This window comes from Leptopilina heterotoma, unplaced genomic scaffold, assembly GCF_015476425.1.
Source record: "Leptopilina heterotoma isolate Lh14 unplaced genomic scaffold, ASM1547642v1 Lhet_59, whole genome shotgun sequence".
In the NCBI taxonomy this organism is placed as follows: domain Eukaryota; kingdom Metazoa; phylum Arthropoda; class Insecta; order Hymenoptera; family Figitidae; genus Leptopilina; species Leptopilina heterotoma.
The window spans coordinates 1,360,224-1,378,385 of record NW_025111133.1 but is presented as its reverse complement, the minus strand read 5'-3'; the positions used below and the strand labels follow the sequence as shown (position 1 = coordinate 1,378,385).

General features: G+C 25.0%; 1 protein-coding gene and 1 long non-coding RNA gene across 2 annotated transcripts in view; one reads left to right on the top strand and one right to left on the bottom strand.

Annotated features, from left to right (window-relative positions):
- The window catches only part of LOC122509060, a 46,877-nt gene extending 45,683 nt beyond the window's left edge, over window positions 1-1,194 (bottom strand). The window contains exon 1 of the long non-coding RNA XR_006302284.1: window positions 1,098-1,194. This is a non-coding gene — a long non-coding RNA (uncharacterized LOC122509060). The remainder of the gene's footprint in view (window positions 1-1,097) is intronic.
- LOC122509059 (A disintegrin and metalloproteinase with thrombospondin motifs 9-like) overlaps window positions 1-18,162 on the top strand; it is a 44,606-nt gene that overhangs the window by 9,512 nt on the left and 16,932 nt on the right. The window contains exons 2-14 of the mRNA XM_043622826.1: window positions 1,172-1,330; window positions 1,518-1,678; window positions 1,822-1,947; window positions 4,244-4,418; window positions 8,863-9,025; window positions 9,278-9,500; window positions 12,227-12,441; window positions 12,620-12,772; window positions 13,308-13,466; window positions 13,946-14,100; window positions 15,816-16,155; window positions 16,336-16,424; window positions 16,761-17,108. Of these exons, the coding sequence (XP_043478761.1) occupies window positions 1,172-1,330; window positions 1,518-1,678; window positions 1,822-1,947; window positions 4,244-4,418; window positions 8,863-9,025; window positions 9,278-9,500; window positions 12,227-12,441; window positions 12,620-12,772; window positions 13,308-13,466; window positions 13,946-14,100; window positions 15,816-16,155; window positions 16,336-16,424; window positions 16,761-17,108 (2,466 nt within the window). The remainder of the gene's footprint in view (window positions 1-1,171; window positions 1,331-1,517; window positions 1,679-1,821; window positions 1,948-4,243; window positions 4,419-8,862; window positions 9,026-9,277; window positions 9,501-12,226; window positions 12,442-12,619; window positions 12,773-13,307; window positions 13,467-13,945; window positions 14,101-15,815; window positions 16,156-16,335; window positions 16,425-16,760; window positions 17,109-18,162) is intronic.

The following is an 18,162-nucleotide window of genomic DNA, read 5'->3' as shown; positions in this document are numbered from 1 at the left end:
ATAATTAAATTTCTGTTAAGAATTTTATAAATTATGAAAATAATTGAAATCTTGCCAAGAATTTTATTACAATTTTCAAAAATAATTGAATTTCTTCGAGGAATTTAATTCTTTTGAGAAATTTTATTGAAAATAATTAAATCCCTGCGAAAAGTTTTATTAAAGTTTTTGAAAACAGTACCTAAATAATTACAATTAATTAGTAAATTAGTTAATAATCGAATTTTTCAGAATTTTGAATCTGAAATTATTCTAAAATTGAAATTAATATTTGAAAATGCAAAATTTTTTTAATTTGCATAATAATATAAAATATAGTATAAACGTTGAGGGGTGTCCAATAAAAAAATTCCTTTTCATAATCAAATTTAGAATTTTAAATACAATTCCTGATTTAATACTTAAAAAAAATATTAACCAAATTGTCCTTGGTGATAAATAATATTTTTCGGGTAATAAAAAAGAATTTAGTATCATTTTTACGATTCTAATTCAGTATTAGAGAATTGCTTAGTGCAATTGAAGTAATAAAGAAGAGACAGCAAACTTAATGATGACAAAGAACCCAGAGAGAATAGTAACGACCTAGTAACGAATCTCGAACCAAAAAATATAAATTGTCATCGAATCGTAACTAACGAAACTTTTAATTTCTTCAACGTAGGTGAAAGAAATAATCGTGCGAAAGAAGTTTTCCAATTAGCAAAATTCTGTTAAGAGCTTTTTTCCAATTTTAAAGCTACTTTTCTATATTAAAATAAAAAAAAAAGGAATAAAATGTAAAAATATTTCCTACTTTGTTTCTCCTTATCAACTGCAACTGAAGCAATAAAAAACACTTCAATATAATTAGCTAATTATTAAAAATTATTTCAATAATTAAGTAAATAAACAAATAAATAAATAGATAATAAAATTGGAGAAATTCAACCGATAGATTTATAACGTAATAAACAGATTTTGAAAGATAAACAATTAGATTGAATAGATAAGGAAATTTATATTAAAGATAAATTCAGTTTGATAGATAAATAAATTTGAAGTTACCTTTACGAAACGCATAATTTATTATAAATGGAATGCAGAAAGTTACTCACTCGTTTAGCGTTCTGCATAAAGTGCTTCGTAAGTTTTCTGAGTGTAAATGTTGTCTTATCATTTTCAATGGCAGTCTTACGTCAACCAATAAAAGATGCCTCGTCGAGACAGGAAAATAGCGACGAGAAGTTCACATCAGGAAACTCCAAGGGCGAAATTTTACCCACCGACAAAGGAGACCTGGAATATGTCAATTTATTTAAAGTCACACGAAATCGTTACGAGGATCCACGTAAGTTTTTCAAACAGTAAAAAAAATAATAAAGTAATAAAAAAATAGTAATACAATCCCTCTTCTACGAGAAAGCAAAAAAGAAATAATAAAAAAAAGAACAAAGAAGAATATTTTCTTATCCTTTCTCTAACCTTCTTCTTCAAATTAATTTTCTCTATCCATTTTCTTTAATTTCTTCTTTCAGCCGATGAATATTCAGCTCATAAAAGACATCACAGTGGACACTTCCGGCATAAAAGCGCAAAAGTTTGGGATCCACATCCTCAATACGAATTCACAGCTTTCGGGCGACATTTTCACTTGCTCCTCTCTCTTGATTCCAGTTTCGTTTTTCCAGGTTTGAAGGTAACATCCTAAATTAACAAAAAGAAAAATTGTTCTTAAAAAATTCTTTTAAAATTTATCTATAAAATAAAAATTCGAAATTATGTTTCAACGCCGAAATCATACAGGTAATAATTTCTAATTAAAAAATTTCTCAATTTAAGATAACGCACATTAGAAAAAATACCAGCAAGTGGGAACACGCGGGTCAACATCTGGATTGTTTTTACAGAGGAGAAGTGGATGGCGATCCAAATTCTATTGTAGCAGTTAATTTATGCGGTGGAATGGTAAATAGTTAACAAATACAAATAGAAAAATAGAAGAAGAAAATAAAAAAGTAGATAAATAGAATTTTTAGTATTTTCCCCTCAGAATTATTTTCGAATTCTCTACATTTTAATTAAAACTTAAAAAAGAACAATTCGAATAAATTAAACTGTTCCCATTTTAACGAAACGAATTATCAGAAGAAGTTAAATCAACCAGGAAATTGGCTGCAATTCAGAAAATACATTTCCTCTCAAAGGAAACAGTAGTTAGGGATATTGCGAATAGTACTTAGAATTAACGAAGTTTTCCAGGGAAAGATCTATAATTCTCAAAGAAATACGAACCAAACTGTCTGGCGTAGTCGCAGTTACAAATTTACTAAAAGAGAGAGAAGAAAAAAAAACATTTCCAGAAAATTTGATAACTGCTTCTTCATTCGTTACAGAAAAAGTAAAAGTAAAAAAAAAGTTCTATTTTCAGTGTGTAGACTGAAGAGAAATAAAAACACATTTATTTTTCTCGCATTTCAAGTACGCGTGGTTCTGTATTTCGCAAAATGCTTATTTTTGCAGAAAGTTAAATATTCCTTTTTAGAATTCGCTGAAATCTTCTATCACAAATTCATTAAATTTTATTTTGCAAAATTGATTTAACAAATAGATTTTATTGATTCTGGACTCGGGAATAATCTCTAAGGAGAATTTTGTTGTCTAGGAAGGAACATTTTTATAATTAGCAGAAAATATCTCATTCTCCACTGTAACTGTAATTTTCAAAAATTTTAATTTAATTTTCAGTTAATTTCAATTTTTTTCAATTTTTAGTTTGAAACTTTTTTAAAGAGTTTTAAAGTTCCTTTAAAATTTAATTATTTAAAGGGAAAAAAATTCATCAAAAAATTTTAAAAAAACTATCAAAATTTAAGTTATAACTCTACTTTTTTTAATTACATCAATTTTATTGGATTTGAAGTAAATAGCAGTAAAAATTAGTGAAATTTACTTTGGACTTACTAAATTTTAATACAAAAATAGTAAAATTTACAATTAAAAATTTTGAATCAAAATTGTAAAAACAATCTAACTTTTTTTAAATTCCCTGAATTTTAATGTATCCAAAATAAATAGCAGTAAAAATTAGTAAACTTTACTTTAGACTTATTAAATTTTACTACAAATATCAAAATTTTTCAAAATAATTGAATTTCTGCAAAGAATTTGATAAAATTTAAAAAATAATTGAAATCTTGCCAAGAATTTTTTTACAATTTTCAAAGATAATTGAATTTGGTCGAGGAAATTAATTAAAATTTTTTAAAATTTTAAATCTGCAATTCCAAAATTGAAATTAATCATTGAAAATAAAATAATTGACTTACTAAATTTTATTACAAAAATAGTAAAATTGACTAATAATTTAATAATTTTTTTTTTTAAAATAAAATTTTAATTATAACACTACTTTTTTTAAATTTCCATAAATTTTACTGTATCTAAAGTAAACAGCAGTAAAAATTAGTAAAATTTACTTTAAACTTACTAAAATTTACTCCAAAAAATATTAAGAAGTACTATTAAGAGTTTTTATTTCCAGAATAATTTTTACTTCCTATTTCCGGAGAAAAAATTCTTTAAAAAAATTAGAAAACTTTACCTTAAAAGTTGTAAAATTCACTTAGTAAATAATAATTTTAAATAGCTAATTGTACTACATTCAAGAGAAATTTGAAAAATTTTTATACAAAAATTAATTTTAGAAGTGGTAAAATTTACATTTAAAAATCTCTATTTTCAGAGTAAATTTTATTATACTCAAAGTAAGTTTTACTAAAAATTATAAAAATATATATTCAATTTAGTAAAATTCATTCTAAAAATAGTAAAAGTTGACAAAACTTCTAAATAGTTACTGTTTTACTTTGTAAATAGTAAAAGTTACTTCATATAAAACATTTTGGATAAAAAAAATTTCTAAGAGGAAAAAAATGGATAAAAAAATTACCAAGTTTAAAAACTCTATGAAAACGAAAAGTCTCATTTTGTTTAACAAATATATCTTTCTTCGAAAATAGAGAAAAGTAAAAAATCCTAGATTCTAAGGATTGCTTTCCGCAAAGCAAAACTTTACTAAGAAAGAGATAATTAAGAAATTCTAAAAAATGTAGAAAAGCCCTTTTCCATTAAAAATAAAGAGTCGTCAGTCACTTATATTTCTTTTCTCATCAGGACGACAGAATCATTCAACTATTTTTTCATTTAAATTAAACAAATCATGCAGAACGTGTATCGTAAATATTCACAATTTCCGTTACAGACAGGACACATGACAACGTCAACAGGAAGTTACCTCATTAAGCCAACGAAGCATTGGACTGACGATGAGGATACATCCACCGAATCATCACTGCAGCATGCGATTTACAGGACTCCATCCGCCGATTTGACTCTTACGAATGACCTGCCAAGAAACCACGAGTGTGGTGTCATCGGTACGGTATATATCACTTTTGTGGTTCACTCTCTAGCCACGGAAATTATCCTTCACTCCTTCTCTCTTTCTCTCTCATTCTTCTTATTGACAAAGACTAATTCACCTTCATTGCCATTTTCATATTCCACTCGTGGATCCTGTAAAAAAAAGGAAAATATTTTATAATTGTAAATGTCGGAAATTTATTCCTAAAGAAGAAAAAAAATCTCGCTATAAAAGAAGTTGATGAATCATCAGAACTTTTGTTTTCACGATTATTACTTTGTTATTTTTTTTTTTTTTTGACTTTTTTTAATTCTTGTGGTTCCCGTGAATTTTTTTTAACGAAAGAAGAAAAAATTGATGAGTCTCAGAGAGAATCATGAGTTAATTTAGATAATTGCCATAATGGACACGGGACAGCACTCATATCGTTTCAAAAAGGATCAGACGATTCATTCTCTATTTATTCGCATTTTGATTAATTGGTCAAGATTTCTGCATTTTATTTCAGTTTCTTTCTTGTTTGCGTAATGTTCAATCAGAAAGGATTTTGAACTATTAATTAATAATTACAAAATTTAATTAATATACAAAAGAATAAAAATCTCCTACTATTTCGCAACGGAAAAAATTCGAATCTAAGAAGCGGAATTACAATAAATTCCACTAGATTTTAATTTACAATCAATAATTTCTCATTTGATGGGCAATTTTAAAGAAATATTGAAATTATACGTTTAGCGTTTATATTAACCTGAAGAAATCATAAGGTTTGCCAAGTTTATTACTACCATTTGCTTTAATTAGGGAGGGAACGTTAATAACTTCTCTTCTTTTATTTTCTTTTTTTTTGAAATTCATAAAGCTCAACATCTGTTCGGGATTAATTAACATTCCCCTAACATTATTATTGATTTCCATTAAGCATATTTAGAATTGCGTCATTGATTTTCACTCGACCTCGACTTGCATTCTTTCTTAAATAACGGAGGTCGAAAGGAAACGTCCATGTAGGTCTATATTAATGTTCAATCGTATGAGTGCTCAATCGAACACCTGTACAGTAAATACAAGGGAGATAAACAGGTGGTTTTACAGACGTGCAGACTCTTACGTCATTCTCAGCCTCCGGCCAATTTCGGGTCCAGTCCACGACGAGAACTTGAACAATGTTTCCCCTCAAGGTGTATCATCTCTCCGAGACAGGTTGGCGTCTTCCGGGGATTTAACATTCCAATCTTCATTTCACTCCCCTCTTTTTATCTCTCTTTCTTCTTGTATCAAATTTAAATTTTTTTATTCACTTTCTTCTTCTCTGAAATCAAATTACACATCTTTCAACAATTTCTCCTCTAAGTCTTGTTATATTTTGCTAAACATCTAAAAATACTAATTTTTTCCATGTTCTTTTTCTACAACTTTCCATAAGAAATAAAATCTCTTTTTTTATTTCCAGGAGCAAAGAGTAAATTTTCATTTTATGTTCTTCCTTATTTTTATTGTCCCCTCCCGCTTTATCTTCGACTTCCATCTACATGTGTTCAATTAATAAATAACAATAATAATATTATTCCATGTATGAAACGTAATTTTAATGATTAATTACGTGGATTCACGTTCTACAGAGATGTACAAGTTGATAAAGTGAATCAGACTTGAAAAATAAAATATGAATGTGAAAAATAATATATGAAAAATTATCATTATTGTAGATAAACAATCTTGATACGTGGGGAATAATTATTATAATGATTTTTTAAAGACATTCTTTTGCAGAATATGCGAGCCTTGATGAATTTTTATTTTTTATAGCTCTAGAAGACTAAAGGTCCCGAAAACTTTTAATTGAACCACTCTTGGAATTCACACTTTTATTATCGGGATACTTCATCATTATCCCTTTGATCAAAATCATTAAAAAAAAAATAATTTGAATCGAAATTTTTTTTTAAACTTTAATCTCTGTAATTTGATGAAAAAAAATGTTTTAAATCTTTTTTTGAAAATACTTTTTGTTATTATAATTTAAGACTAATAAATAATTTTATCGTAATGAATAATTTTAATTTTCGATTTACATAATTCACCACTATCGAAAAATATAAAATTATTGAAAATCTTAAATAGTCTATGAATTTCCTTTCTCAAATTAAAAAAAATCCATAAGTTGAATTATAGTTGGAATTTTTAAAAATAATCAATTATTTATTTTTTTATTTAAATAATTAAATTCGCATACAATTCTTCGAAGGAATTCAATTATATTCAAAAATTGTAATAAAATTCTTATAAAAAAATCAATTATTTTTTTAAATTACAATAAAATCCTTCGCAATAATTCAATTATTTTCAAAATTGAATAAAATTCTTCGAAATAATTCAATTAATTTCAAAAATAATAAAAATTCTTCGCATGATTTCAATTATTTTTAATACAATATTTAATAAATTCCACGAAAAGTGCAATTATTCTGATAATTTTTTTTTTAAATTCATCAAAAGAATTTATAGTTATTTTCAAAAATGTTCATAAAATTTTTTATAAAAATTTAATTTTAACAAATAATCAATTATTCAATTAATTATTTTTTTTGTATTTAAATAATTGAATTCTCGTAGAACTTCTAAAAAGAATTGATTTCAAACGATTTTATATTGAAAGTATTTTTAAATTTTAATTCTTACTGGACAAACAATTATGACAATAAGTATTCAAATATTTATTAAACAAAAATTAATCAAACTTGAAAAATTTTATTTAAAATTTTATTTCAGTTTTTAAAAAATCGGAATTAAAATTTTTTGAAAATATTTGAATTCCTGAAAATAATTTTTAAAAAATAAAAAAAAACAAGAAATTTTCTCAAAATTCATTAAAATAAATTTTATATTTCGAAGAATTTTATTGTCTCACTTTGAAAAATTATTTTGAAACAATATTATATTTTTTGAAAAATTTTAACTAAAAATTTGTAAAATAATTAAATTTTACAAACATTTCTGAATTTAAGTAATTCAATTTATCCTTGAAAATAATAAGAATTGATTTACAAAAAAATTTTAAAAAGAAGTGAAAATTTTGAAAAATAATTGAATAATAGAAGAAATTAAAAAAAATATTGTAAATTATTAAATTTTTGAACAATTTTATAAATATACTAAATAATAATTGACTTTTGGTAAAATTTCAGTTGTAATTTCGAGAAATAATTAAATTTCAAAAGCTTTTACATTGAAATTTTATGAAATTCCAATTAAAATAAATAATAAGTTTTTAAATATTATTTGATTAACAAAAATGATTGAAGTTTTGAATAATTTAATGCAGAAATTCTGAAAAAAATTTGGTTTTTGAAGAATTGTAATTAAAATGGTTTTGAAGATAATTGAATTCCCGAAAATAATTTAAAAAATTGAAACAATTAACATTTTTGTCAAATTTCATTGAAATAAATTTTACCTGAAAGAAAATTTAATTGTTTTAAATAATTTTCTCTTTAAAAATTATTTTGAAATATAATCGTATTTTTGAAGAATTATATTTGTAAAAATTATATTATTTAAAAAAAATTCCACACGCGCTTGAAATTAAATTAAATTGTAACCGTAAATTGTAATCGTAATTGTAGAGTAAATTAAATTGTTATAAATCTTTAGAAAAGTGTAATTGAGTTTGAAAACGTGCGAGATAAAAAGTTGATGAGAGCAGTAAAAAAGGAGAAATTGAAAAGATCGTTAATCTTGTCTAGCTCGAAGAAGCAAAAATTCTAATCCTAATCAAGAGAGAAAGATTTATCTTTCCAGAAGCGTTAAATTGGTAACATGGAAGACTAGTCAATGAGATAAAAAAGAGGACATACTGACCTACTGTCTAAGGACGTCTAGTTCTGCCTCATTTCTGTCAAAACAAGATTAAACTTAATAACCTGAATGTCGTGTGGCAAAATCGTTTTTTAATTGAAAATAGAAAAAATAATATTCCCACTTTGTGTAGAGAAAAAAAATAGTTACAGAATTTCTTTGTAAGTAATTTTTTTTTCTCGATAATTTTTTCTCTCATAAATAATCTTTTGCATTTAAAAGACCTTGGCATTCTAAAAATCTTAAAATTTGAATATAAAGTGTCTCGCACATTCCAATGGCGAAGACATGAAGATATTTAAATTTAAATCCTTAAATCCCCAATGTATGTAAACTAACGAGCTCGGAATAAGAAATTCAAAAAAATATCCTTAACTTTCCATCCTTTACTTTCTGATCTTGTACAACGTTTCATATTCTCAATTAAAATTTCTATTTATTGTAAATATATTCCTAAAAAAATCTCAGTAAAATTTAATTTATGTTTCTGTAAATTTTTACGTTTCTAATTTTCTTCTTCTAACTAAATTCAATTTGCATTAAAATGTTTCATAAATTGAAAATAAGACCTCACTTGAAATTTTTTCGGTCAATTATAGATTACGCAGAAAACAATCCACTTGTTTCTTTCGATGACAGTTCTAAAAGGAGAGTGTACATTGAAGAAGACCAACATCGAAGGCGGAAACGTCGTCAATTATGGAAGAACACGTCCCCTGATGATTTTGAAAAGCAGGACACTCCCATCCGGAATCAAAGTCGGTAGGAAGAAAATCAACTTTTTATTACCCCGCTTGTAAATAATATCATTATATTCTTGGTATTTGAAATTTTTGCAATCTAGAACGCGTGTGTTGTAGCAAAACATCGTCCGAGTAAACTAATTGGATCGTAAGATAAAGTGAAATACTTTTTTTTTTGTTTGTCATTTTTGTTGTTACATACCTATAGAGTGAGTATTTTAAACGAGTTTCACTTTGTCCACAAGCTCTCAAGAAATTGGTTTTGTTGCAGATACGAATTGATGGGGCGAAGTAAAATTTATCCGAGCGAAAATGATCGTAACTGGAGTCACCAGTCATCGGTGGAGGCTGATTTTGATAATTATGGTGGCTGGAGAACACGCAGGGCCATTTCACGAGAATATTTCGTTGAAGTTCTAATTGTCGCTGATTCCATGATGTCCGAATATCATGGAGATGGCCTTATCAGTTACATTCTTGTCCTCATGAACACGGTGAGATGTCTGAAATAATAATATTAATAATTATTAACATTAAATTAAATTAAATTAAATAAATATTAAGAATAATAATACTAAAAAATACTAATAATAATGAGAATAATATTAATAATTATTAAGGCTAAATTAAATTAATATTAAGAATAATAATACTAAAAAATATAAATAATAATGATGATAATAATAAGCCTTGGATCGACTTTAAGGCGCAAAAAAAATACAAAAAAAATTCGAAAAAGTCGTTTACTCTATTCAGTGCCGTCATAAAAATTTAATTTTATATTTCCTAGACCTAAACAATTCTCTAAACCTAAATAAAATAAACCTGAATTTTACAGGTTTTTAAATTGAATTATTGAAAAATTCAACAATATTGTTAAATAAATGTTTAAATTCTTGTTATTTATTTTTCCACGAGAATTGAAATTTTTTAAATTTCAATTACAAATCTTTTGAAATTTAATAATTTTCAAAAATTACAACTGTAATTCTATCAAAATACAATTGTTTTCTATAATTTACAACTAAACCTTTTCTCTAAATCAACTATTTTTAATAAATTCTGAAAGTTCTTCGAGAACTCAAAAACTTAAAAAAAAAATTATGATAAAAATATTTTAAAAATTAGTTTTTTAAATATAAATGCAATTTTTCTGAAAATAATTAAATTCTTTTTTTTAAAAAGATTTTTGTACAATTTAAAAAATTAATTTTTTCAAAGAATTTTAATTAAAAATTTTGAAACTGATTGATTTCTGGAAAATTTTAATAACAATTCTAAAATAAAATAAGTGTTTCTAAAATTATTAATTTAATTATTTTAAGTAGATATTTGAGTTTTTTAAATTTTTTAAATATCTAATTGAATTTTAAACAATTATAACGAAAATCATTCTAAGAAATAGTTTTTTTAATACATATTCAGATATAAAATTTTGAAGTTAATTTTAATGATTTTCCTTTTCAAATATTTATTTGAATAGGTACTTTTTATTACAATTTTTAAGAATGACATTATTTTTCTAATTTTCCTATTCAAATTTACATTAAAATTTTTGAAAATTCAAATTTTTTCATTAATTTTTTTTTTGAAATTCTAATTGGAAAGTTTTACATTAAAATTTTTAAAAATTGAATTAAATTCAGTAATTTTCTTTTTGAAATTTTCATTTGAAGATTTTTCATTAAAATTTTTGAAAATTGAATTCTAATCATTAATTTTCTTTTGAAGATTGTTTATTACAATTTTTGAAAATTCAATTATTTTTACTAATTTTCTGTTTCAAATTTTTATTTCAAGATTTTTTCATCAACACTTTTGAAAATTTAATTATTTTCACTAATTTTCGTTTTCAAATTTCCATTTGAAGATTTTTTATTAAAATTTTTGAAAATTCAATTCTTATCATTAATTTTCTTTTTCAAATTTAAAATTGAAGGTTTTTCATTAAACTTTTTGAAAACTCAATTGTTTTTGCTAATTTTCTTTTTCAAATTTCTATTAAAATTTTTAAAAATTCAATTATTTTCACTAATTTTCTTTTTGCTATTTTTCTTTGAGGGTTTTTCATTGAAATTTTTGAAATTTTAAGTATTTTCACTAAATTTCGTTTTCAAATATCCGTTTGAATATTTTTCATTAAACTTTTTAAAAATTCTATTATTTTCACTAATTTTTGTTTAAATATTTTTATTTAAAGATTTTTCATTAAAATCTTCTTTTTCAAATTTTTATTTGAAGATTTTTCATTTAAATTCTTGAAAAATCGTTAATTTAAAAAATTTTCAATTAAAATTCTTGAAAATTTAGTTTTCAAAAATGAAATAATTTTAAAAAATCAATCATTTTCAATAGTGTTTTGCAAATTTTAATTATTGCTGAATGATTTGACCTTAGTTATTTTTCACACTATAAAAATCAAAATAATTTGCATTTTGTACCAAAAAAAGTGGTATTTTTTGCAATACTTGAAAGAAAAATCGAAAAAAAATTAGCCTTTTTTGAAGATAGTCGAAAAAGTTCAAAAAGTCATAGAATCCGAGACTTGTAGTTATAATAATAACGACAATAGTAAAAATAGTAAAATTATAATAAAACTATAATAAAATTCTAATAAAAAATCGGAAAAAAATTTTAAAAATTTCTATTAACAGTAATTTGATGATAAAATCGCTTCGATTTTCAAGAACAAAATACTTTTTGGCAGAATCGCAAACCTTCAAAACAAGTGTTGATATTAATTTCAAAGTTTAATAAATACTCGAAGAAATTTAAAGATTCAATATAGATCGAAGCAACACTTGTCAGAAGAGTTCTCTATTGATTTGCCTCTTCGAAGGATGCTGTCTAATCCAATCCATCAAAATCACGTCTTATTTTATAGTTCTATTACGAGATTTCTAAATTAGCAAGTCATGAATTTCATATCTGAATATAGCAGAATACAGATATCAAGTTATAAATTTAGCCGATCATGTTCAGTGATTGCTATCATCTTCCATGGATAATTTTTGTTTATTCTCGTAAATTGATGTCCTTTATAATAAATATTCTTTTTTTCATCTCTTCTCAATTACCTTGAACTTTATTTTTGTGATATTTTGGTTGACGTTTTTTTTAAATATTAAATTTTTTAAATACAGTTGATTTTTGTTTTTAAATATAGTCGATTTTCTAAATTTGCGTATTCTTAATTTCAATTTTTTTTTTGTTTTTGAAGGTAACTCGTATTTACAAGGATCCATCGATTGGGAATCCAGTAAGTATTGCAGTGGTGAAAATAATCAACACTGACGAGGTGTTTTTTACAAAAAAACGTGACGCCGATGGAATTTCTGCATCGGAAATGCTGAAAAAATTTTGCTCTTGGCAGAAGCGTAACAATCCTGATGAGCCATCAGGAGAACATCATGATATCGCAGTTCTTCTGACAAGGTTTCCTTTGGCGATTTTTTCCAACTCGTTTAAAAAAAGATTCTTTATATCTAAAAAGCTTCTGTAGTGTCAAGTTTATTATTCTTGATGCTTTTTGTTTTCTTTTCTGTTCCTTAACATCGTGACTTGTGATTCTCGTTCAAAGATCTCGTTTTAAAGGAAGCTTATTAATTTGCAGGGAGAATTTGTGCCACAATATTGACAACAAAAATTGTAACACACTTGGTCTTGCCGAACTTGGCAGAATGTGTTCTCCCGGATCCTCGTGTGCTATTGTCCAGGACAATGGATTGTCAGCTGCATTCACCATCGCTCATGAAATTGGTCACGTGTGAGTGTAGCTTTTTTAAAGCACCCGTTTGACAACATTCCAGTCCATAATAGTCGTTCGCTTTCGAATCTTTTGTGTACAGCCAGAATTACATGTGCGTACGATGTTCAAACGCCTACACTCAGCAAAATTCATCTAGCCAATGTCCCTCTTATTCCCGTCTGACAATTACAAGACTGATTACAAATTGCGAATAAATATTCTGACATTAGAAAACACGCAACAACACCGCGACTTCACTCTCTGAAAGAATAGACAATTTCTAATGAAACATTCGACAGAGTTCAAACTTGTCTTCCGCATTAATTTCATAATTAAATTCAAATTAAATTAAATCTACTTAATAACAAGATAATTAATTGAATTCACAAAAGTTAATCATTTTACAAGTTAAATATGAATTAATATTTGCTTGCTTGATTTTTGAAATCACAGATGAAAACTCAGACCGAACACCAAGAAAATAGAATTTTAATTATATCTAAAATTAAAAATACAAATTTTCAACTTTTAAAAAATTTGGAATTACTTTCAGATTCAATATGCCACACGACGATGATAGTAGATGTGCAAGATTTAGAAATATGTCGGGTAAATCTGAAACCTACAATGTCATGTCTCGAATGATGGATGACAATTCTTATCCATGGGAATGGTCCAAATGTTCACGTCATTACATTACTGAATATCTCGAGTGAGTTACTTTCTATTAAATGTTAATTTCACAATTTACATTACATTTTAAATTGCATAATTTACATTTTACTTGTTTCCATATCTTAAAATTCAATGTCAATATCTAAACGAAGTATTAAAGGAAGGTGGAATTTTTACCATCGCTATTTTTATATTCGCTTCTTTATATAATAATTTACTATAAACTCGATTTTTGAAAAATTAATTTTCAACAGTGTAGTAAAAATAATTTAAGTTTTAAAAATAGTCATCCCTGTAGACAAACATTTTGAATCATCTAAAATTTCTCTTCTTAATTAAATATTCATAAAAATGAATAATAATTAAATATTCAAAAAAAAAAAAATAATTAAATAAAATCATAAAAATTAATAATCAAATAAATTCATAAAATTCTAAAAAAACTGAAATTAATTGAAAATTGCCTTTGGGAAACACGAGAAATGAATGCTTAGTTGAAGATACATTCTTTTACAGCGCAGGATATGCACAATGTTTACTGGACGAGCCGAGTAAAGCGATGTCAAAGTGGAGCATTAATCGTTTTCCTGGCGAAGTTTTTACCGGAGATGAACAATGCGAATTAATTTTTGGAACTGGTGCAAAACTCTGCTCCCACGAGCCCAAAGATGGTAAGGAATGTCTTTTCCTTTCGATTAATAGTTTTTAAATATCAAAAATTCAAACAAAGTTACCACAAAAAATTGATTTCGACTTTTTCCTATTTCCAGGCAGAATTTAAATTTTTTCCTCTAACTTCTAGAAAAAATTTAAGAATAGGTCAATAATAATCAGAAATTGTTTTTAAAAGCAAAAATTTAATATAAAGTTTTAAGAGTGTCTCTCTATTTTTTAAAAATAAAATCAGTTATACTGTGTCAAACTTTCCTGTATTATTATTTCCAATATTATCAATTACTTGTTTATAAAAATTCAATAATCATTGGAATATTTTGTATTTGAATTCTAAAATATTTTAAAAATCTAATTATTTAGCATTTTAAATAAAATTTATCGCAACTTTATTTTATAAATACAATTTTATATTTAAATCTTTTTGAAATTAATTAAATAAAAATTTTAATTTTAACCTGTTTCAAAATTAAATTATTTTAAATGCAATTGGGATTTTTTAATGCTGCTTTTTACACTAACAAACACAGAATGATTATTATTTTAATTCAGTTTTTTAAAGATATTTAAATTTTGTGAAATTGATTTGAAAATAATTAAATTTGTTACAAAATTTAATTAGAAATTTTTAAAAATCAAATTTTCGAAGAAAATTTAATAAGTGATACAAAAAATTTGTAATTTCTATAATTCAATTTTTAATCAATTATTAAATTGAAATTCTTTGAAAATTTTATATTTTTTAAATTTTAAATGAAATTCTTCAACGAATTTATTTATTTTCAATTAAATTTCAAAGAATTTAATTTAATTTAATAATCTACAATTAATATTCTCTTTATTCTGGTAATCTCTTCGCAGTTTAAAGTTAGTTGTTGTTTGATTTTTTTTCCTAACATTTTTAATAATTTTTCGATTTTTCTTTTTAAAAATGTTTTAAATTTTAAAATTAATGTAATTTGAAAATCATTGAATTCTTGCAAAGAATTTCATAAAAATATTTTAAAATAATTGAATTTTTGCTAAGAAATTTATAAACATTTTTGAAATTCATAATTAAATTTCTTTGAAGAATTTCTTCGAATTTTTCTAAAATAATGGAGTGTCTTTAATAGTTTTAATTATTAGAAAAAAAAATTGAATTAATATTGAAACAAATTTTTTTCAACTTTTTAAAATATTTATGTCAGTTAAAAATTGTAATGAAAAATTTGATTATTGGATTCTATTAAAATTGTATTCAAAATAATTGAATCCCCGAGAAGAATTTTATTATTTCCAAAACTTTTAGTTTAAAAGCTTTTACAATTTAACTATTTCCAAAAGTTTCAACAGCTTTTAACTAAAATTTTAAAGAATTGAAATAATTCAAGAAGAGTTTATGTATTTGAAAACTTTTTTCGATACAAAAACAAGAATATTTTCGTCCTAATTCTAGAAATTTGATATTTTTCCAGTATTTGAATTTTTGTTAAAATTCTCCTGACAATTCCCTGATCATTTGTTTCATTTTCTCTCCGACTTCCCTGATTCCCCTGAACTGTGGCAACTCTGTTGGAATTAATTTAACTTAAAAAAATCAAATTTTGAATTTAAAATTACATATTTGAAATTCGCATTTGAGAGATAATTTTGTAAATTCGAATTTCCTCGTTCAATTAAGAAAGTTGAAAAGATGTAATTTCGTTGACCGTATTTGTTACTGGCCAGGCAGTGTGCAAGAGATTATGGTGTACCGCTCCGCTCTATGATACAACGGAAGACTGTCACACGCAACACATGCCTTGGGCTGATGGAACAAATTGCGGTGAAAATAAATGGTGTCATCGTGGCGAGTGTGTCTCTCGTCAGAATCTAAGGCCCATTGACGGCCAATGGGGTAATTGGGGAGATTATGGAGATTGCTCACGCACATGCGGCGGTGGAATTAAGAAAAAATTTCGCGAATGCAACAATCCATCGCCACAGAATGGAGGGAATTACTGTATTGGCGAACGTGTTAAATATAAAAATTGTAGCACCAAAGAATGTTCAACAGAAACTCCTGATTTTCGGTGAGGATCAATTTTTTTTCTCTCTCGAAAATTTTACTCTCAATCGCCAAAAACAAAATTTATATGAAAAGTTATTTTTGGAAAAAATTAATAAATTTGAGTGAACTTTTTTCCAAAAATAACTTTTCAGAAAGATAAGCTTTAATTCATAAAAATAATATTTTAAATTGGAAATTTTAGAGAAGAACAATGTGCGGCGTTCAATAATGACAACTTGGATATTCGAAATCTTCCCCGAGACGTCACGTGGCATGCAAAATATACGAGGAGTAAGTTAAAAAATTTCTTTGTCAATTAAAATTTGCAATTCAAGAAGAAAAATTCTGAATCGTTTTTAATATGCACGGAGAAAAATATGGAGTATCTTTTACTATTTACAAAGTAAAACCAGAACTGTTTGAAACTTTTGCAATTTTCAAAGTCAATTTTGCTACGTTCGAAATAATTTTCACAAAAATCAACTTTTACTCTAAAAATTATAAAAATTGCCAAAAATGAGCAGAAGTTTCTGCTTCACTACGAAAATAGTAAAAGTTAATTCATTTAATCCATGGATTAAAATATCAAACCAGAGTCTGTGACATAAAATTTTTTCCTACGTCTAGTACTTCCGGAAGATAGATGTAAATTGTACTGTCAAGTGGAGAGTAATCAGTACTACATGCTGCGAGATAAGGTAATAGATGGAACGCCCTGTGGGCCAGATACCTTTCACATGTGTGTCAATGGACGTTGTTTGCCATCTGGCTGCGATCACATTCTAAATTCATCGGCGAAGATGGATTCATGCGGCGTTTGCAAGGGTGATAATTCATCCTGTCAGAGAATCACCGGCTCATTTAATTCCAGCTTTTATGGATACACCAGAGTCACGAAAATTCCAGCCGGCAGTAGCTTCATCGAAATCAAGCAACATGGTTGGGAAGGACTTCACAATGACTCCAATTATCTCGGTAATGGATTCTTCATTCTAAATTCAAAACATAAAAATCAATTAGTGTCTCAATTCAAACATTATAATCAATTACAATTAGTACTTATTTTTGAGCTTTTAGATTTAATTCGAAACGGATGATTTACAATAGTTCTGAACGTTCAAATTCAGAAATTAAAAAGTAAATAAGTAAATAAAATTTTTGAAACCGTATAAAGGCCTCGTAAAAATTATTACTGAAAATAAATTTTTTTTGTTGATATATTTTCAAAAATTATGTACTGTAAATATAAATTAAAGAATTAAATAAAACATTAATTTAGAGACAATAATTTATTTCTCTTATACGTGACGCAATATTATTGTAATAAAAATTTAATTAAAAAAAAGTTCCCTTAATCTGAACGTTCAGAACTTAAACTTTTGAAATTGATTGAGTTTCAGGCGCAAAAAAAATCGTTTTAGAGTTAAAAGTACAAAAAAAATTCGAAAAAGTAGTTTATTATTCAGAATATTATCATAAAAGATCGGTTTTCTATTTCTGACTTTTTTCTGAATTCCAGAAGATTTTTTAATTTTTTCCTCTGTTCCAATAACTTCAGTTTCTAAGTTTTTATAAAATTCAATTATTTTCAAACAATTTTTTCAAATTTTTTAACATTTTTCTCAAAAACAAGATTACTTTAAAAATTTATAATGAAATTTGTTTCGAATATAGAATTTATTTCAATAATAAAAATGCAATTATTTCTAAAAATTACAACTGTAATTCAACTAGAATTCAATTATTTTCTACAACTTTCAATTTTATTTAAGTATAATAATTTTTTAAAATAAGTAATCAAATATTCGAGTTTAATAAATTTAAAAAAAAGTTCACTTAAATTTCGTCAAGAACTTTTTTTTATTTCAATTCAATGTTACGAAATTTCGGTTATTCGAAAGTTTTTAATTAAAAATATATTCAAAAATTCAACTAATTTTTGTGTTAAATAAACTAAAATTTTTCAAAAGACAAAGTTCTTTAGAATTTTTAATTAAAGTTACTCAAAATTCAAATTTTTTAAAATTTT